The sequence below is a fragment of the Mya arenaria genome, chromosome 7 (genome assembly GCF_026914265.1).
Source record: "Mya arenaria isolate MELC-2E11 chromosome 7, ASM2691426v1".
Classification (NCBI taxonomy): Eukaryota; Metazoa; Mollusca; class Bivalvia; order Myida; family Myidae; genus Mya; species Mya arenaria.
The window spans coordinates 42,435,475-42,457,734 of record NC_069128.1 but is presented as its reverse complement, the minus strand read 5'-3'; the positions used below and the strand labels follow the sequence as shown (position 1 = coordinate 42,457,734).

Sequence of the window (22,260 nt, the reverse complement as noted above, 5' to 3'; positions counted from 1 at the left end):
TGACCCCCTAAATCAGCATGATATTTATGTCCATTTGCTACACTACCAGCCGTAATAATGCTACTGTAAGGACAACAAAGTGATAGAAAACAACCATATTTTGGGAGCATAGTTTATTTTCTATAGAGTATGCGTGAGTACGTATTTTGAGAAATGAAGGCATTGTGACAAAATAAATTAAAGTCAAGCATATATACACAAAAACATTATGAGCAATGTGTTACATACAATCACAACAAACAGATTGCTAACCATTGAGAAAGTTTTCGATAAATCGATCTGTTACAATTTGACATTTCACCAAGCTCTACCAATAAACAAAACGCTGGTCAGGGTATCCTTAGATCCAAGATAACTAAGAATCTGTTAATAACAGGCATCGATAAAATGTCTTTGAGGGTTCAGTTATAAGTATTGTTTGTTTTTGCTTCACTAAATCATTCGTTTGGTGCCTTTTTCCGGCTTCGAACTTAATTGGTAATTAAAACAAAACAAATAAAATCTTTCTTAGTGTTTGGCGCGAGTGCCTCGAAACTAGCCAGCGCGCATGCCGGTGCCGCCAAATAGCCTAACTGACTTAGTGGAAATTGGAGAAACTTTTTAAATGTTTCAATCAGAATCCGTCCTGCGATCCAGCATGATAGTCAGTTCTAAGCATGTTCAAATTGTTACATACATTCTGATAATATAAGTGCCAAACCATCGATTAAGTTTGCCTTTAATGGGAATGATATCCTTAGGCATTCCGTTAAGCCAAAGTTTATTGGAGCAAGGGCGTGAGTATTTCCTGCAATACTGCTCTAATTCCTTTAACTAATTTGTGCTTTATTATTCACATTCACATTTTTAGTCTGCCTTTAAATGAATGCAGAATTAGCACCATAATTTTTTACTTCCAATAAATACTAATTTCCTAGTTTATTTTTACTTTACTGAATGCTTATTCTTATTTGGTTGGGCAAAACCAAATCCCATTGAGTGTCTACGCTCATTTGTCAACCAATGAGCTGCCGGTCGGATTCTGATTTTAATCGCTTAGAAAGCTCCCGTAAAATAAAAAAATTGGTTCACAAACATAAGCGAGTCCCTTTAAAGCACGAAAGTATAACTCATGCATACATACAAACAAACATGTAATATCAAGTCCATTCACATGTAACTATGCATTTCTTGAAAAATCAAAATAGAGTAATTGTTACACTTTTTTAGATGGTTGCAAAGAAAATATAGCAACTAATTCCGGATGGAAGCAACAAAAGCGGTAATTTAAGCAATAAATCCATGTTGGTGAAACGTTATACTGGTTTACAAGTATAAATCTATGACACAAATTTCAGTATTAAAAATCATCAAATAGTCACCGGTATATAACACCAAATATTCGCCAGTATATATCACCAATTTATCACTAAACTATTCACCGGTATATATCACCAAAGTATTCACCGGTATATATCACCAAACTATTCACCGGTATATATCACCAAAGTATTCACCGGTATATATCACCAAACTATTCACCGGTATATATCACCAAAGTATTCACCGGTATATATATCACCAAATTACCGGTATACATCACCAAACTAATTACCGGTATATATCACCAAACTATTTACCGGCATATATCACCAAACTATTTACTGGTATATATCACCAAACTTTCAAAATCACGAAGTAAAAACATAAACACATTTGCACAAATTGGTCAACAAAAAATAAAAATAAAAATTCGTTCAATATCTAATCCAAAGCTAAAATTATGTTTGTGTTATAATAATGATATTTTGTAATATATTTGTGTTAATTGAATTTTAGCCAGTATTTAAGATATAATCGAAGGTAACAGGAACTGAAAAAATAACTCAATTCCATGTGTGATATTACTGTAGATTTAAGATTTTTGAAGTTACAACTATTATCATTACCACCACTACAGCATCTATGTTGTAAAGCTGCACTCTCACATTGAACGTTTTGACAACTTTTTTTTGTCTTGGAAAGAGGCAATTTTTGCGAAAATCCATTGAAACCAGTTATTTAAGACAGCTGACAAAAAAATTAGATAGCAGATTTTTATATTTAAGTTTAAAAAGTAATATTTTATGCATTTTTCTTAAACCGTTAGTAACGGTTTAAGCCATAAAACATTAATTTTCGAACGGAAATATGAAAATCTATGATCTGATTTTTTGGCAGCAATCATATATCATTGGTTTGCAGATATTTATGCAAACGTTTGCTATTTCCAAGACAAAAAATAAAAAAGTTGTAAAAATGGTGTATCTGTGAGAGTGCAGCTTTAAACTAATAAACGCAAACTGGTTTAGTATCAGCAGTCAACACAAGTCATTACCTGTCTCTCTTCTTTTGCAAAACAAGTATTACATACACCTTTGACTTCAAACTCAGTTCTAACACCATTCATTTACACAGATGCAAGTGTCTATACCAATATGGTACATTTGTAACGTAAAACTTTCATTATTGCCCAAAATTTACATAGTGAACATTGGGTGGTAATTTAGTTGTAAGCTGGTTAATGTTTATTTAAAAGGGCTCGCTCATGTTTTAGCACCATTTGTTTTTTTTTCTCGATCATCCATGTGAAATCATTTATATAATGACTATTTTACTCTTTGATACCGACATTGCAGAAAAATACACTTAAAGTATAAAAAAATCATTCTGGATTAGTGGGGTGCAAACCAACGACGGAACAGTCAACGAAAGATTAGAAAACTGACAAAAGCTCCTGCCCACAAGGACTCATACATCAACATAAGGAAAACTTAATTTATAAGCCTTTTGTTGAATCTCGCTACTATCGCTATTCAAATTCGTGGACTTCAAAGACAATATACATGTATATCAACAGTTGGTGAAGGGGTCCAGCCGTCAGTATCTTAGTTTTAACCCTCCTAATGATTTGCTGTACTTTATTTCGTGATACAATGCTGAGCATTTTTTTAAACATGAGCGAGTCCTTTTAAGTTCCAGATAGTTTGTTCAACTGCTGAACTACTGCTTCCACCCCTAAAAAGCTAGGATAAATCTAAAGTTAACAATTTACAAAACATTTTGATAGTGTTTCGCCAACAATTGGCAAAAACATTCTGTTAGCGATTGTGAACACCATTTACAAAGTACAAAAACAGGTTGACATATATAGAGGTAGGAATATCCAGCAGGCAATCTTGATTCCTTAAAATAATCATTCATTACTACTTTTCAGTCCACCGCCAAAACCTAACAAGAAAAAAATAATAGACATGTATCTGACATATGTGTACACTATGGTATGAGGCGGGCAAAGTGTAATAAATGGCATTGGAAAACATGTAAATAGCCACCACATCATGTTTTTGAGGTAGAAACAATGCGTTAAAACTTTAGGATGAATCTATTACAAACATACTTAGGGGTTCTAAGCTGGAAATAGCCGGGTGTCTGTTTTCAGTATTAGGTTTAACCATTTCAGAAATATATATATACTTATATATATCTGAATATTTTGTTTACATTAAATAAAGTTAATTCAGTGTGGGATATAAATTACACTTTGTTGTTGTCTTTGACATTGTAATTGTTATCATATTGAAACTGACTACAAAAAATAATAGAATTCCGCGAAACGGATGTGTCGCCTGTCATTTTGACAACTCAAGGGACATAACTCTGGAATTCTTACGGATCTGACAGGTACTGGAATTGAGTTGAAATTTTTAGCCAATAAGCATTGCTGCCAAGTTTTATAAATATTAGAGAAGTGTGGAAAGAGTGGCATTGTGGACGACAAGGATGCGGACGACAACGATGCCGACGACCGATGCCGACGACAACCTCACCGACGACAACGCCAGTCAATATACTCCCTATGAGACTGCCATGTTATTTATGTGACACAAAAAAACACTATATTTAGAGTCTTATAAAAATAATAAAAATGATAAACTAGGGTTATGCATAACTTTAATATCAAAGTGTTTGAGACTCAACCTGTCTTTTTCCTGAGAAACAGTTTGAATGATAGAACCTGTCAGAATATTAACAAAAGTGAATCAAAATATTCATATATTACAAAATATCTACATAAAAAGTAATATCAAGACTAACTAAGCCTTCTATTGTAAATTTAAATGCCCTTTAAACTTAGTTTCCAGTTTGTAAATACATATATATATATATAATTCATTTGAGTATCTACTTCATCAATAAGTAAATATTAAACATCACTTGAGGTATATTAAATCATTACAGAACTCTACTTGAACACAGCATAACCGTGTGTTGTATCAAACTACTTTAAATAAAGTGTATGTTTATGTATAGTATCTGTAAAGTTGCATGTTATTAAATGTAATCCGAACTAAAGAATGTAAGAGGACCTACAGCCAATGCATAAAACTTACTTTTCAACAAGCTATATTTTAACTTACAATATAGGTTGATGCCATTTAAAAAAATAATCTAATTTCAATGCATTATCACGTTTAACTCATTTGACTTAAATGATCAAAACAAAAAAGTGCGTGTGATTTAGGTACATATTATATATAAAAAAACTTTGTAAAGGCTTAATTTTTTTATCTGTACCTAAATTATATACATTCTTTGTTAAGCTCATAAAACTCCAAGAAAATTTCAACGTGATTGGCTACTGAGCTTGTTTCTGTAGTTTTTCACATAACTATTGCATAAAAAGAAGTGTTTTCAGACATTTAAAAAACTTTAACAACATTTGTACATATTAAAAGAAGATAATAAATTAACAACATATTCTTACCTTAAATACATGGGTATGTAGATGAATAATATCATTGGCTATGAATGGCAGACACTTAAGGAAGATTAAGTGTTTTCGAAATGGAACAAAGAAATAAATTTCTGTGAGCTGTGATTGTAACTACCTGGCCTGTTCCCCTCACAGTGGTGGGTGAGCGATTGGGGGCCTTAATGGTACTCTTGGAAAATACATGTAAGACTGAGGCCCTTAATCACTCACATATCCTCAAACCACTGTGGTCCATGTAGTTTGCATTGTATAATGGAATGGAAAACAAGTATTAAATTGAAATTAAAAGATATGAAAAGATACAGACTAATAACGCTACGTCTTCATAATTTTAAAATGTTTCCTTAAATTTAACAGACATACCAATATATGCTGTTCCTTCTTTTGGCTTTTATTGTAAGCAAGATTGATTTTAAACATCACACAGTGATGAAACTGTATTTCGATATTTTTGTGTAATAACCATTGAAATTATTGTAAAAAAAGAGGCAATTAGCTGCAACAAATTTTGATTAATTTACCATTTATGAAAACATATTCTTGGAATAAATCAATTTTAATAGTTGAAAAACCGGCCTTTTGCATCATATTCATATCCCATGTTTAAATGTAAAAAAAGGTTGACCATTGTTTTCACAGAAAATAATAGCATACTGGTTTCCATTCTCAGTACAGTTTAACATTATATCATTGCAACTATAACATATGGCACAACATATTAATTTCATATATTAAAATAACAATATTTCATCGGTTTCAACTATGACAAATATATGCTTTTCTAAATTTTGCAGCTTACTAATAGGGCTCATTACAAATGGCATCGGACAATAGAATGATCATTAGCAGGCAAAGTATACATCCGAAGGTGTGCTGGTCACCTTTGTTCGGTTGCATTGAATCGACCAAACGGCATGCACAGAGCCTCTCTCTCTCTCTCTCTCTCTCTCTCTCTCTCTCTCTCAATTGAATTGTTAAAAGAAGGGACCGAAATGTATTTAGACTGAAGCGCTTATGAGAGAAAGTAAAATTAATGCTTCTTGTTAGTACTGCTCATCATGACTGTGTTAAGATCATGACCGTGTTAAGTGCAAAATGATATAAATGACATAACGAAGAAAGGTTCGGAGCTTTTTCAATCTGACACTTCGATGTGGTCCATCTGATATATTAAGCATAGTTTTTACAAAGCAGTTGATATTTAACAATCTGTTACAAACTTCAGTATCAATATGGTTATCAATATACATCTAAAACACATTATGGCACAACATTGCAACGGAAAATCTATGGCACTAGTGTACAGAAAAAATAAAAAATAAAAATTATCACAAAGCCCCGCTAAATGAATAACAATAAAAAAAATCACCAATTTCAAAAACTAACATTTGGGTCAGTTGTTCAGAACTTTGTTGTTGTAAACAATGTTATTAAGGTTATCGGTGTCATCACTTTTCAAATCGTTATTGTTCTGAAACTAAAATGGACACATACTTGATCTGCAGTATTTCTAACAACGTTTAAAACACTTCTTTCAGCTGTACCTGTTTTATCTAAATACATATGCATGGTTACAAAATATCACCTTTTAAAACCAACAACGGTGCAACAAACAACGTTCTTACCATCTACCCAGTGTTAATAATATATATATCAGCATTCTGTCCCAATAGACCAATACATTAACATTAGTATCATGTTATTATGTATGGTGGTAAATAATGTTAGCCCACGTGTTAGGTAGTCAATCATATGTTTACACATATACACTCACCCGTGTACACGGTTACATAGAACACATGTTCCGAACATGAACACTTGTCAAGGAGTGTAAACGATAAATGGTCTGCTTATCTGTTTTAATGGCATTTGGCATCTTTTCCTTGATTCAATTGAGATCAAATATTTCCACAAGTAGTTCATGTGTGTTCGAGTACTTTTCAGAAGGATCAAACAGGTGTCCTTTGATTTGAGCATGGAATTCTTCAGATATTGACACAAGTTGAGGAATAAGAAGCAGTATCCTAGGTAACAAATACCGTTCTTTTGGGTGGTTATGTTTGAGTTCAAGTCTTAGGGCTTCGACAGCCTCTGTTTGCAAGTCTTCGACCTTGATTGCGTCCTTTACACCAGGAGACTCTGAAGTTAGAATTGAAGAATTTTGTTTATATAAAAACATGTAAATTGGTTTAGAAAATAATCTTTCGCCAGAATACTTTTTCTACGGGAAATATTAGTACCAGTGTTTTGTGTAAATTTCCGCATTGTTACCTTGCGGAACCAATGAAACTGCCTCATTAATTATTATTGATTTCAAGATTTTCTTAGCCAAATCTTCAACGGAACACTACGAAGCAGTGGTGTATCGTGGGTTAAAAGACGACGACGGTTAAAAGAACGATAAGAGCAACACTGTCAACGACCAGGCCCCCTCATCCCCATAATACAGTAGTACCAGGCCCTAAGCATATATATTATAAAGACATATTTAACGACACGGAAGGAACATTAAGCTCGAGTAATAAGAATGTTTCTTAATCTTTGCAAAAGGCTCAAGTAAAATCATATAAAACGTTAAATTAAAAATAAAGCTTAGCGAACAAAAAACCGTTCATGTTATTTTTTTTATTTTTAAAAGTGGGAAAATTTTCAGTTCAATTACTTTTAATTCAATTTTCTTCATTGTTATATATTAAAGGGGTATAATATAAGTTGATGCAAAACAATGTGTGTTTTTGTGTTTTATTCTTATTTATTTTTTAAATTTAAATGCATTATTATGTTCAACTCGTTTAACTTTAATAATCAAAGCACAAACGCAAATGGTTTGTGTACATGTAAAAGATATTAGGCTTTATATATATATATATAAAGCCTAATATCTTTTATACATATATATATATATATATATATATATATATATATATATATATATATATATATATATATTCATTTAATAGCTATGTGGCCAAAAATTCAACAGTTAAGAAACGCCAAATTATCGCATATATTTTTAACCTGTACACACATCATTTTTTTATTTGACCTTATCTTTAAAGTTCGAGTTAAACATAATAATGCATTGAAATTAGAAAAAAAATTTTTTTTGCATCATCTAACATGTGTCCCTTTAAGATGAACGAACTAAGCGTACCTAGCAGTATTACTATTGCACAAAGGAGAGCAATTTCTGTAGTGCTGAGGTGGAGACGTGCCATTTTTCTGGCAATCTGAAAAATGCCCTCTAGTAATTGTTGCGCTTCCCAGCAACGAAAGTCGTCGCCCAGCAACAGAATGGACACCTGTTGTCCGGGTTCTGGTCCTTCAAATTGGATTGCGTTGTTTTCACACAGCATGTGACACTGAAAAAGGACGCTTATATTAAAGGAAATAAATAGGGATGGAAGCGAATATCCGAGTATCCGGATATCCGGATATCACGCAAGTATTCGGATACCAAAATGGGTATTCGAATATTCGTTAAGAATTAAAATTTCAATGAAATAGCTTAGCAGAGACATAGCAACTGTTATAGAACTTTTCAGATAAATTATTTCAGGTGATCAACAGTGTCTGTTGCGAAGCGGGTATGTGTCACAAATCGTCTGCTAACTGGGTGTTTGCACAAGGCGTGATATTGTGTCCTTGTGCAAATAAACACCAGTGTGGTAGAAAAGATGACAAAATGGGATAGATTTCTGAAAGAGTATTTTAAGAAGAGTTTAGTACAAGAACATTGTTAGAGAATTATTTCGTAAATGAAAGAAATATTTGCACAATGTGAATAGCACACCGATGTTCATGATTCAGTGCCCAGGACTGACAAAGGTTTCCATAAAACCTATTGAGACCAAACAAATGCGTGCATAATGCCTTTATGATCAAAAATAAAGATAGCAATGCCACCATGTATTGATTCGAAATAGATCGTTTAACCTAGCAGTACAACAAATATCAGATTCATTTTGACACACAAATTCTGTGTTTGCTATATCTTTCATATTGAGGACATACAGGTCATTGCCAGCAAATTTTAAGTACACAGTAAACACTCGATCAGGACAAGTGATAAAGGTCAGTGCTTTAAAGTACATAAGTCAGGCAAGGATCCTTCCACATGATAATTATCTCGAAATAAAGATATGAAGACATCGCCTTTAGCATGACCTCATTTGTGTATACAACGTGCAGGATTTTACCAAATGATTAAGAACAAGGCCCCTGTGTTTGTAAACTGTATTCCTGTTTACAAATGCTATGAAAAGAGAAACATTTGCTTTTGCTGATGTTAAATGCATTTAAAAGATGTATATAATTGAAAGTATTCAACTTTAAAGGAATGTACATGGGACTATGTATTACTATTGGATGCAAATGCCATTCATATTTGTGGAAAATGACATAAATTATGTTTGTTATGTCATGAGTATTTGTTGTTATTGACATTGCTATTTGTTGTAAGTGCCATATTTTTGGTTGGTATTGCTATTTGTTGTAAATGTTATTAGTATTTGTTGTTATTGCCATTGTTTTTGTTGTAAATGCAATAAATTCTGGCTGTTATTGCCATTAATATTGTTGTCAATGTCATTAGTATTGATTGTTATTGCTATTTAAATTGTTTGTATAACGCAAACATTACACTTATTTATGGGTGCACATTGTCTCCATTCGCATTTCAAATTCAATAAACATTCCATTCCACAATGAATAAAAGAAAACCTTGACCGAAAGATTGAAGTTTACTTCAACTTATTGCACTACACTTCTAAATTTTTATATACATATAATCTTTGGTCTGCTTTTAACCCTCATGTTATAACTTATCTTCCTATAGTATAGTATTTAAAGTGCAAGATTTATCTGGCCACATAAATTAGGTCATGGCTACATCCGGCAATTGAAGAAAGATGACTAGACGAAATATCACGGTTAAAGGGACTCGATCACGTGTTATAAGAAAATATATATATAGGCTTGTAGCAATAATAAAACATCTACAAAAGTTCATATTAGCTATATTTTTACATTTTTTTGGAAATGTGATAAAATGTGCTCTATTTTGCGAAAAGCGTTAGAAACGCCATGAAAATTGAATCATTTTAGGCTTGGATTTTCTAAATTATATATAAATAAAAAAACTCAATTGCAACAATCTGAAAAAATAGCAACATAAAATCTGTGAATGAGTCCCTGACCGACAGACCATACATGCATAAACTTATACATGTATTATCTTTATTAATAAATGTTAAGGGTGCCACCCTGCAAATACACTTACCAAAATAGTAATGACACAAAAGCCATTTCGTTTCACTAGCAGTACTCTGTCAAGAATATCAAGACTTGAGAAATGGGGAATTCTTTTTGTGTATTTCACCAATCCCTCAAGGGCAGGAACGATGGTTGCCTGGTAACACTGGAATATCATCTTCTCGTGGAAATCCTGACTGTTCAAATCGCCCGCTAAAAGCAGATGCTCGGAATCCGCCTGCGAACAACATAACCATGTTTATTTTCTAATATTCTGAACGAGGACTCAACAAATACCAAGAGTTCGGGTTACCCGATGGGCGCACACCCTACCGTTTTTATTGTCTGTCTGTCTAAAAACTTTTTTTAATTATTTATAGTGTGTGTTTTAATAGGAAGTCTAAACACATTTAAAGCTTTATACGGAAGATTACTTTAACGCCATTTCCCAATGATGACAATAACGTCTTTACATAAAGCCGTATTAAAAAAACTCATTTGGACAAGATGTAACCCTTACCACACATATTTTTTGGCCCGATTGTAAAATTTACACAAAAAGTAATGACTACCCAAGATATCTGCTCTGAAGTGAAGAAACTGTAACTGCTATGAAATATGTTTTTATTAAGTTATTCATTTTATATTTTGTTGATTATTATCCTTGAAAAAAAAACCCTCATTATCGAATAACTTCTACTTTGTGTGGAAATTGTAGTCTAGAAATGCCAAAAAGTCCACCAGCTATCTAATTTAATATGTTTCGATCGAGGTATAAATACAGCAGGTTGTGTAAAAACATCGAAAACAACCTCGGGTATATACAACCTCGGGTATATACAACCTCGGGTATAAACAACCTCGGGTATATACAACCTCGGGTATATACAACCTCGGGTATATACAACCTCGGGTATATACAACCTCGGGTATATACAACCTCGGGTATATACAACCTCGGGTACATACAACCTCGGGAATATACAACCTCGGGTATATACAACCTCGGGTACATACAACCTCGGGAATATACAACCTCGGGTACATACAACCTCGGGTATATACAACCTCGGGTACATACAACCTCGGGTACATACAACCTCGGGTACATACAACCTCGGGTACATACAACCTCGGGTATATACAAGGGTATATACAACCTCGGGTATATACAACCTCGGGTATATACAAGGGTACATACAACCTCGGGTACATACAACCTCGGGTACATACAACCTCGGGTACATACAACCTCGGGTATATACAACCTCGGGTATATACAACCTCGGGTATATACAACCTCGGGTATATACAACCTCGGGTATATACAACCTCGGGTATATACAACCTCGGGTATATACAACCTCGGGTATATACAACCTCGGGTATATACAACCTCGGGTATATACAACCTCGGGTATATACAACCTCGGGTACATACAACCTCGGGTACATACAACCTCGGGTATATACAACCTCGGGTATATACAACCTCGGGTATATACAACCTCGGGTATAAACAACCTCGGGTATATACAACCTCGGGTATATACAACCTCGGGTATATACAACCTCGGGTATATACAACCTCGGGTATATATGGACGGTTTACAATGTCAGAATTTTTTACATTTCACTACGTTTCAAGTAGATCGCGCAGTAATTTCAATTAACCAGTTAAACTTAATGGCTATATTATTGGAAATCTTAATTATTTATGCAATAAAACATTTCACTGGCAATCAATTTAAACTTATATATCGAAAGGACACGTTAAAACACTACAGTTAATTAAAACTCTTATTTGAAATTTTACTACTTCTACTGATGTCCCGGCACCAAGGTTGTTTTAGATGGAAAATGGCCGAGTGTTTCGAATGTGCAAAAAATGTTTTACCTTGACTGGTTGCGATTGTACTTTGCTCGACTTGCTCATAAAGTTAGCCAAAAATGTACAGTGTGAAAAGCATTCCTGGAATGCTCCCTTTAGGGTATCAGAGTGATACCTAAGTTCCATAATCCGAGTTGAGCAAGAGCTTGACAATTCTTCTTTATCCGCAACAAGCTTTTCTCTTTCTGATTTTGGCATTCTTCCAAATCGAACAGCTGAAATAGTGTTTAGCTAGTTTAATTTTAGAATTCTCCACACTAAAGTAGTCATGTTGTCGTTCTGGGGCAAGCACAAAAGAAATGCAATTAAATAGTAGCTGCATCCCAGACATATTGATACAATAATAAACGCAAAGGTGCATTTTGTTGTACATAAACACAATGTTAAAACATGCATTAAAAATGACCCTAAAAAGACCCTAAGCGAAACTAGACCGACCACAGTACCCCTCAAGCCGCATTGACACAGAAAGTGATTAAGGAACCCATTGGTGAAGTTGTCAATGAAAATAATGGTTAGATGGTTAAAGAACATAACAGTACAGCGGTCAATAATATAATCACAATTTCGAATTATGATACTTAAAACGTTAAGACAGGACCTATTCTAGGTATTTGTTTGAAAAGGGCTTTTCACCTATCAGTTGGTAATATTCAACATTAAATCAATGAATTTGGGGTGGCACGTCCAAAAGCTATTTCACTTATTTGACACAATTGAAAACTCTGCATTGTTTGAAAGAATGTTCTCATTTGAATTGGTTCAAAATGCATCTGACTAGTGAAAATAAGTCATGATATAAAAGATTCTCACCATTTTGAGACATGCCAGCATTGAGGCATTTTAGGTAGCGACAGAACTGGCATTTGTTTCTGGAACCAGCATTGATACGACATCTGGAGTGCTCTTTACATGGTTTATAAACAAGTCCCTTCTTTAATGTTCGTCTGAAGAAACCCTAAAATATGCATACTTGTTTGCTGAGCATGTAAGGTTTGAGATATAAAAAAAGGTATTCATGACCGTCATTGAACTTTAACTTGTTAGTCACGACTTACGTGCGTTTTAATTCAAATTAGTTCTTAACATGGCAAAGTTGAATAAATCCACGAGCATAAGTACTGTTTAAATACTATTTTATAACAATTTAAAATAAAACGTCTTAGTCTGAATGAGACAGCTGTTGATTGGAACACCAACTTGCAAGCCATGCACAGTTATATGTTAAAGTACTTGTGTAAGAATTCGAGCGGACTCCTCCAAAAGTCTAATTTTGATGTATATTGAGCAAACCTACCTTACACCCTTCGCAGGAATGCACTCCATAATGGAACCCTGAAGCCCTGTCCCCACAAATCCTACACATGACCTGCAGTTCTGCGGTATACAAGGGTTTCCCTGTGGCTGCACATATACCCTGTGGAGAGTACGCAAAACTATAGACACATTGCTTATTTTTTTTCAAGTGGTTGCAAAATTAACAAAACAGATTACAAAGTCCCTTACATTTAAGATTTCTAATTTCGTTTATCTCCATTGTAACGAAGGATGGCAGCTGAAAGAATCACGTTTGAGTCCATTTCCTGTGTTTAAACCGGTATTGGTGTAAATTTGAGAGGGCCAGGCCATTAGAAGGTACCACTGTCCCTAGTTAGGATCGAACCAAAAAAATCTTGGTTGAGATGCCGATACATATACAACAAGACCCATTCACAATCACATAATATTTGAACCGCGACAAGAAAAATTGGTATTATAGCACATTTTTAAAATATCAGTCTTTGGTGTCACATCTAACATGTTATTCATCAAAAGAATTAGCATAAATTTCATTCAACGTATCATGGAGCTTAAATAGTTTTATGGAGCTTAAATATATGTCACACCGTGGTCTGCGCCATTCCTTTTCTAGACACATGGCACTATGACGCTACATTTCCCTACCATGGCATATTAACTTACAATAACTATTTCTGCAGTTCATTTAAAGCTGATCCACATTTTTGGCAATCAATTAAACTTTTTCATCCTGATAATTAGCAGAATGATCATTCAATGTATGCACACAATTTAAATCTCATTAGTATTAATTTTTTTCATCATTTACTCCAATGTGCTATTTTAAAAAAACGCTCTTTGTCTATAGGATAAAGAGCACAATCATTCTACTTAACTTGAATTCATACGCCAATCTAACCAATAATTAACTAAATTTCTGGATTGATGTTGTTTCCATATGGTTCCAAATCCGTTTTGTCCAACAAAGGTTATTGTGTTAAACTTAGTGTTCTGAATTACTACAACCTACCTTGGTAGATCCCTTCACTGAATCACAAGGGGAGTAACTGATGGATGAGTGAGACTCTCCACTGGAGAAGTCAGTAACGAAACCTTCCGCATTTAGCTCCCCTACAAGATCTTCCGTAAAACTGTTACAGGAGTAGCTGGAGCTAGAATCAGCTGACTGGACAACGGGACTATCGGGGCTGTGTGTCTCCCTCGAATGTGATGCAACATCGGATGATTCTGAAATTCAGAATAAAATGTGTTTGTCTTAGTTTGTTTTCTTATTGTCGAGATAACAATGAAATCAAGAGCACCGACCGCAAGGTGCGGCGGGGCATAAATAGACAAAGCAATGGACCACGAATAGATCAAGCGGGGGGGGGGGGGGGGCAAAATAGATGAAGCAGGGGACCGAAAATAGATCGAGGATGGTAACCATATTTCACGCAGGGAACCGTACATATACAAAACATGGAGCCATAACTACAAGCAAAGGGTCGTAAATAGATAAAGACAGGGGACCATAAATGAATTTAAAAAAAACAACAAGTGACCGTAAATATGTATGTAGCAATTGACAGGGTATTATAAATGGGATATGAAGGTTATCATATATAAATAAAACAGGGTACAATAAATAAAGCATAAATAAAGACAGGGGGTGGGGGGGATAACCGTACAAAGTAGAGTGGGTCATAAAAAGATAAAACATGGGTCATAAAAAGATAAAACGGGGGACTATTAATAGATAAATGCAGGGAACCATAAAACGATAAGGCATTGGGCCATAAATACATAAAGCAGGGGAATATATGAATATATTTATAAAGTAGTCCGCCCGGTTAGCTCAATCGGTAGAGCGTTGGACTGTGAATCGGACAACCCGGATTCGATTCCCGGGCGGACCAGGTCACTTCTGTTGTGATTGGTTATTAAATCATTTCTACGACCATTCGCACTGTACCACTGCCCCTGGCATGTACAGAAGTCGTCAGTTCCTTGTAGAGTTGAAGGGGCACCTAGTACTGGTTAACCGCTTGATAGTCTGCCCAGGATAGGTGTACGGTGGTTGAACTGTCACTCTGGGACCCTTCAATTTGCTCACGCCGGGACCCGGAGCATAAACTACTAACACCACCACCACCACCACCACCACCATATATTTATAAGACAATGAACCATAAACAGCTAAAGCAGATTGAGGAGGGGGCATATATAGATAGAGAAAGGGACTTTAAATAGATAAAGCGAGGGAAGGGCATAAAAAGTTAATGGGCAGCGGACTTTAAATAGATCAACTGCTTTGAAGACCTTCAGAAAACACATTGAACGGAAGTATATCACGGTTACTACATGACAGTCAATTGCTAGCACATTAATAAAATAAAGTCTCAATCGAACACATTTGTATTTCAATTTGTTGCCTTGGGTTAACATAAATAGTCAATAGTGACAAGCATTTTTAGTACATTAGCTTCTATGTACTAATGCAGTTCACTGTAGTGGGAAAGAGTTAAAATACTTATTCGCCAAGCACACTCGGGCAAATCTGCAATGCGGTCACAAAGAAGGCTAGCGTTCAGATATGATCACTTTGACCTGATGCCCATTTTTTTTACTTTAAAAAAAGGATTATAGAAAAAAAAACACTCCTAATTATAACCCGCTCTCGTTCTTAGATCAAACGTTAAGGCGCATAGGTCCAGGTCACACTTTTAACCTGAACTGCAACAGTAATTTTTTCACTCGTGGTTACGACACTCGAGAAACGAATATTAATAATATACAGTCGAACCCCGAAGGCTCGAACTTCGAGGGACCGGTGTAATTACCTCGAGCCTCGGAAAATTCGAGCCAAGCGGGAATGATTACGTTCAGTTTAACGAAATCGATCCTTAACATTCAGTTCGAACCTACCAGGAATCGAGCAAAGCGAGTTCGAGCCAACGGGGTTCGACTATATTGCAATCTTACACTATCCTCTGAATATGATGTTATATACAAGATATCTTCTTGAAATAACTACTAATTAAGTTAAATATTCTTATTCAACTAACCTTTCAATTCATGTTGTTGTATCTGGTTCAGGAGGTCAAATGACAGGGCGACAAGCTCCTCCGGCGTATCAGAGCCGCTATCACTAAACCGAGGCCTTCTCGACGCTCTTTCATTCTCTGCTTGGAACGGTCGTATGTCCGCCGAGTTGCAGTGACGTAAATACCCTGTGGAGAACACATTCGGCTCTGGAAGTTGAAAACAATAATATATTATTTCAGGCTCTGGAAGTTGAAAACAATAATATATTATTTCATCCTCCTCATACAGATGGTCTATGGTATGCAGGGGCGGATCCAAGATTCGACGTTAGCGGGGTTGTAAGTTAGTGGCGTAACCTTTTCACTTGCGCCCCTCCCTAGGAACCGAAATTTATTGGTTTAAAGTGTTGGCTGGGGGTTTGGGTGAACTCCATTATGAAAATTTTAACAATTTATGATCGAAATGGTGCATTTAGGGCGATTTTGTTACTTTTTTCGCCGATATTGAAATAAAAAAGTAAACTTGAGTGACCCGCCCCCTAACCTGCCTGGATTCGCTATGGTGATGTTATAGCTTATCAACAGAATTGATAAAACAAAAAGGTTAAGACCTGACATAAAATTGCACGTTTTAATAGCAAAATTTGACTCATATAAAAAGCAAAATGTAACAATAGAGCTTTCTATAATGCAGTTCATATTAACTTATAATTTATTTTGATTAGTGTTCAACTCGATCTGAGATGAAGTACGTATACAAGTTTGATAAAGACTTTAGCTCAACAGCTGACCGCTGGTCAGTTTTGGTTTTTCCCTGTTACTATTTTTATAAAATGGTATTTTACTACCTGATAAGAGAAGCTAAAAATAAAATTGAAAAATGCCACAGGTGTTCGTCACATAGTTTGGACTAAAAATATGGGACTTCATTCCTTTGAAATTGGTAAAATATTGTTAATAATAAGGACATTCAATACCATTGTGAGAGTTTTATTATTATTTTTGAATTTCTTTACATGTTTTGCCAGTAAAACTCTAAGAATGATACTGAAATATCATACCATTACTTTTTCAATATCAACCGATTGGAAAGATATATTTTCTTGTCCGAGCTAGGTCACGGACACCTTCCTCTTTGTAATACGACTATCATACTTCATGTAAATGTAGCTTTTTATTCAAGTTATCTTCAAAATACATGTATTCATAATACGTTATGGATGTCCCGACTGGGGGGGGGGGGGGGGGGGGGGCGGGGTACTTCACCCCAAAAGATAACAATTACTAGTCCGAATAGTGCATTTTTAGCGTATTTTATTACCCTTTTCTCCGATATGGACAAGAAACTATTACGATTTTAACGCTCAAAAAAAATAAAAATATATACAACAACATAAATCAACAACAGCAAAAAAACAACCGCTGGTGGAATATAAAATTATTAAACTTTAATTAGTACTTATATTATTATATTATTATTTGATATTCATCATACCGTTTTACATTAGATCAACAAAAAGCATTCGTTTAAAAAAATAGAATTTGAAGAAAACATTGGTATTTCCAAATATGGTTGAGTAACAAACAGTAAACAGGTACATGTAAGATTTGAACTCTGCATGACACTTCGTTATACCGCAATGTCAAGCTACCTGTATACAAGTGCGCTGTGACCTTCATTGGCGTACTGCGTAATTTTGAGAAATCCCCTGCCATGAAAATGTCGATCTATTTTTTGAATGGTTCAGCTTACGAACATCTATAGTCTATTTCAAGGAATAAGAAAGCTATTTCAAAACCAATATTTTATACAGTAATTTGTACTCAAAATTTCATCTGAAAACCTTTTAATGTCAATGTACATAATTTTCGCTAGTACTAAATGTGTTAATTAGATTATTATTTTTTCATAAGCATTAAACACTACACTGTTCAGTGATATACATTAATGGTAAACATGATTGAGCAGATAAGACCAAATAGAAAAATCTTTGTTTTCGATAACATCTCAAAAATGATAATAATAATAACTGAAAGGGTTGGTAGGTAGACATTACTTTTTTCTTCTATTTTTAGGAATCGGGATTCTTTATCAGAATATATCGCCATTGTAGAACATTTCAAATATAAAAAGGTCAAATTTTAACAGGTACACTCTAGATGTAAGATGTAAATTATTTAGGGAATAAAACACACACAAAAACTCAGCACTATTGCAAACAAAAGTCTAGAGTCGGGAGGAATCGGCTCAAACATTTTCTATGCGATAAAAAGCGCTTTAATACTTGTTAAACAAGTTTACATTTATGAATGCACTTACATTCTCAAATGTCAAATAATCAGAGTATACCCACCGTCAAGGTTATGACACAAAATATTCTTGTCCAAGGCCATGCGAATTTGTTTGCCGTGATTAGTAGTACGTATATCTTTATTGGTTTGGAATACTAATTTATTCTAAGGTGGTTTTGGCATAAAGTCACAATTGTCCTGTCAAAACATCTTTTTTAATGTCAAGCTGAATTCCATCTTATGTATACATTTGTTTCATATAATTTCCTTTTTTCAGACCTGTGAATTTTGAGATTTCAATGAAATATGAAATAATGCAGTTAACTCAAGCGGAAATAAAATTTAACAGAAAGCTTAAACATACTAGTTAAGGAAATATATTAAACTTGTAAGCTTAAAACCACTCGATTTCAGAGAGCAATGACCTACTTGACATTGAACTAATGGTCTTGCGAAATCAGGATAATAAGTTCAACAGTATCGCCATCTCGGGGTGAATACTCTACTGGACATTCACTTCTAGTTCAATTATTGGCACAGCATCAGCACTCTGAGGGAGAATGAATACTTTCTGAAAAGTATACTTAAAGAGTTAAAGGTGCTCCGTCTAATATTGGAAGTCACGATAATGTAGTGACTATTTTACATGTCAGTACCATATTAAAAAGAAGAAGAAATATATGTCTGTGGCCTGGAACCACATTTGAAAAAAACTTCACCCGTGTTTTGTTTTTCTTCAGACACCCAAATAATAGTACTGGTATGACAACGAAACAATAAGTTGTCCATTGCATAGATCAATACCTTTGTTGTAATACGTGAGAACAATTGTGATACTGTGTCACTAAAGGTCATTGACTCATTTATCTCACCACTTACAACGGAATCTGAAGCTGAAATTTGACGAATTAAGACGTAACGTCAAAAGTTGGTGGTCACGTTAGATTTCCCCGCGCGTCAACACTGTTTTGCATAAATTTCAGTCATTTTTATAGTGAGAATCATAAGTGTCATACTACTTTAATTAAAAGCATACCCATACCAAGAAAAAACAGACTTTTAAACGTGCTATCAATGCATTGCCGTTTTATGTAGAGGGTGCATACTGGACCACATCCGGGCACTTTTTTATAATAATAAACAAACCTATATCCAATCGTAAAATATATTTATCGAATGCACCTATAAACCGTTCTCGTTCACCAAAGTGATGATGCTATGCGTGCAATTTAGCCTAATTATTAGATTCATCATGATCAAACCTCTGATGAAAGAGAATGCTATAAACACGCTCGGCTATGTCACGAGCTTGACGGAGTTTGCCGAGAAAATAAAATTGGGAAAAGAAATTGGCGGGGCTACCAGAAATAGGTAGGTAGCTACACCGTTTCCATTAGGCTTTATGTAAGAATGTTATTGTCATAATAAATATGTATAAAAAAAAACAGACGGACAATAAACACATAAGACTCGGCTCCTATTTCGTAGGATTGGTCGGGTAACCCGAACCAGAATATTTTTAGGCCCTTGCTATGCGCGGTCCACTAATATTTCAAATGTACATTCAGGGTGCACCCTGCATATTTTTGCCAGAAAAGAAAAAATACCTTCTTCCGAGTTCTGCATGTGTCCGTTCCTCTGAAAGAATTCTGCGACAGGTTGATATTGGGCGAGCGTTGACATGTGGGTGGATTTAATGTCAAGCGACACTTAAGGTTTGTGCTCACTGTTCTTGGCTATCCTGGAAATAAAGTCGGTTTTAAAAAAAAGAAATAAAAAAGAAATATATACATATGCAATCTCCTTGCTCCTGAGCAGTAAATTAAGATCATGTTCTATGACCATGTTGGCAAAACAGTCAACAGCCAGTGCTGATAAAAATACACCGTAAGTCCCCAAACATATATAGAGATCATTACTGAACTACTATAGAACGTTTATTTTTACCAAAGATTCCATTCCATATTATATGTAACCTGCAGTATAGACGTAATCCGCTTGGAGCAGCACTCGACACTTATAATAAAGTTCTTGTACATGTCAGATTTGTAAACTTGAACTATTTTGTTTTGGTTTGTAAACATGAACTATTTTGAAGCATGAAATAAATTTATGACACAACAGCAAATACATATATCATACCTACATGTTCTTGTTTCAAAATAGTGAATAGTATATAATAGTAATAGTATAATTATGTTTCAAATTATACGTGAGGTCACTAAGGAACCGTCGTTCCGTGACATTATCCGAGAGTCTGAACATACAGTTTATATGCGTGTGCGTTTGTTAAATATTTGAACAGCCATTTGTTATCTTTCCAAAGAGCGAACGTTAACCTCGGTGTCCACAATACAAGACAAAGCCCTTTAAAAGTAGAGATATCATTCAAAAGTATAAAAAAAATCCGCATACCTCTAAAACATCCATACAACGGAAGTGATGATAACAAAGTTAGTTGAATGTCTATTATCCTTGAAAACTTGTGTATCACTATATATGTAAACAATTTTTTTAATTCTTTGAAAAACTTAAAACATCAACAAAAACTCCAACGCGTATACGTCCCTCACCACATAGCTGAACGATCCTTACATGAAGACGATATAGTTCAGAATAAATCATGCGTGCTTAGTCAATGCGACGACGAAATAGACTATAGACATCTAACGAAGTAGGCCGCCCGTTTCAACCGTCTTCCAACTTGCAGCACTCATAAAATACTACTAAAAGTACTGATAAAACATAAACAACTTGCTGTTTACTCGTAGGTATGGAATCTGTCGTAAAATATCCTTCTTTGTTGCAACTGACTATCTTGACTTAGATTCCGACTTTTTACATGATTTGTTCTGAAATTCTGCAGTCGATAAGCACAAAACCCGATACTGCTAAGGAACAATTTATGACTGCGTGTTTTTGCTGCACCGCCCGTTTTAGATATTGGCTTCGGCATTCTGTCTTACTTCTTTACCTTTGCAGACGAACAACTTAATACTTAAGATATTTTCATAGGTCATCTAACTGAGTTAGAATACAAACCCATTGGCAGTAGGCGGACGTTTTAACACCCGCGAAAGTTGAAATTCTTAATAATTAAGCTGAGTTCTTAACAGGGGCGGTTCCAGGATTCAACGTTAGAGGAGGCGTTACTTAGGGGGGTTACCCTTTTGTCTTGCGTTCCTCCCTCAGAACCGAAATTTATTTGGTTAAAGTGTTGGCAGGTGGGTTTACTCCTTCAAGAACATTTTAATAATTTCTAGTCCGAAATGGTGCATTTTGGGCGTATCTTAATAATTATTTTCTCCTATATTGAAATAAAAAGTAAACTTGGACGAGTTTAGGGGGGCGCGCGCTGGTACCCCTCCCCGGATCCGCTAGTGCTTAATGATTGCCAATCTGCAATTCCATTGGCTGAATATAAGGTAGTATTCTAATCTCGCGAAAGGGAGATGGGGTGGGGCTGAGCTATTTTTGACCGTTAACGTTTATTTACGGGTTAGACCCTTTCGGATCTAAGCAATGAAAGGCGTATAACCGAGTTAGGTACTAACCGTAGCAGTTTCTCACCATGTTGTCCCATACAAGCATTTGCCCTTCCATAAACTGGAAGATGTTGCAACATTCCGCCGTTGTCCTCTTCAAGATCATATCCTACTCATCATTGTTTTTAACTGTTTTGTCAACGTTACCCAAGCACCGCCCTC

The 22,260-nt window shown here is 35.0% G+C and overlaps 1 protein-coding gene across 1 annotated transcript; it reads right to left on the bottom strand.

Moving 5' to 3' along the window:
* Positions 1 to 933: 933 nt before the first annotated feature.
* LOC128241509 (peroxisome proliferator-activated receptor delta-like) lies at positions 934 to 21,424 on the bottom strand. Its single transcript, XM_052958471.1, has 10 exons — positions 20,969 to 21,424; positions 20,161 to 20,294; positions 16,283 to 16,468; positions 14,248 to 14,465; positions 13,237 to 13,356; positions 12,753 to 12,897; positions 11,946 to 12,154; positions 10,077 to 10,286; positions 7,950 to 8,157; positions 934 to 6,934 (listed from the first exon to the last, which is right to left on the bottom strand). Exons 2-10 carry the CDS (start codon positions 20,234 to 20,236, stop codon positions 6,684 to 6,686), a joined length of 1,623 nt encoding a protein of 540 aa, XP_052814431.1. The 5' UTR covers positions 20,237 to 20,294; positions 20,969 to 21,424; the 3' UTR covers positions 934 to 6,683.
* Positions 21,425 to 22,260: the final 836 nt, after the last annotated feature.

Coding starts and splice junctions, on each gene's coding strand:
- LOC128241509 (XM_052958471.1), bottom strand. CDS start 20,236: ATGTCAACGCTCGCCCAATATCAACCTGTCGCAGAATTCTTTCAGAGG. Junction 14,466..16,282: donor ACAACAACATGAATTGAAAG/GTTAGTTGAATA, acceptor TCTGAATTTCAG/AATCATCCGATGTTGCATCA. Junction 6,935..7,949: donor TGCAATAGTAATACTGCTAG/GTACGCTTAGTT, acceptor TTCTAACTTCAG/AGTCTCCTGGTGTAAAGGAC.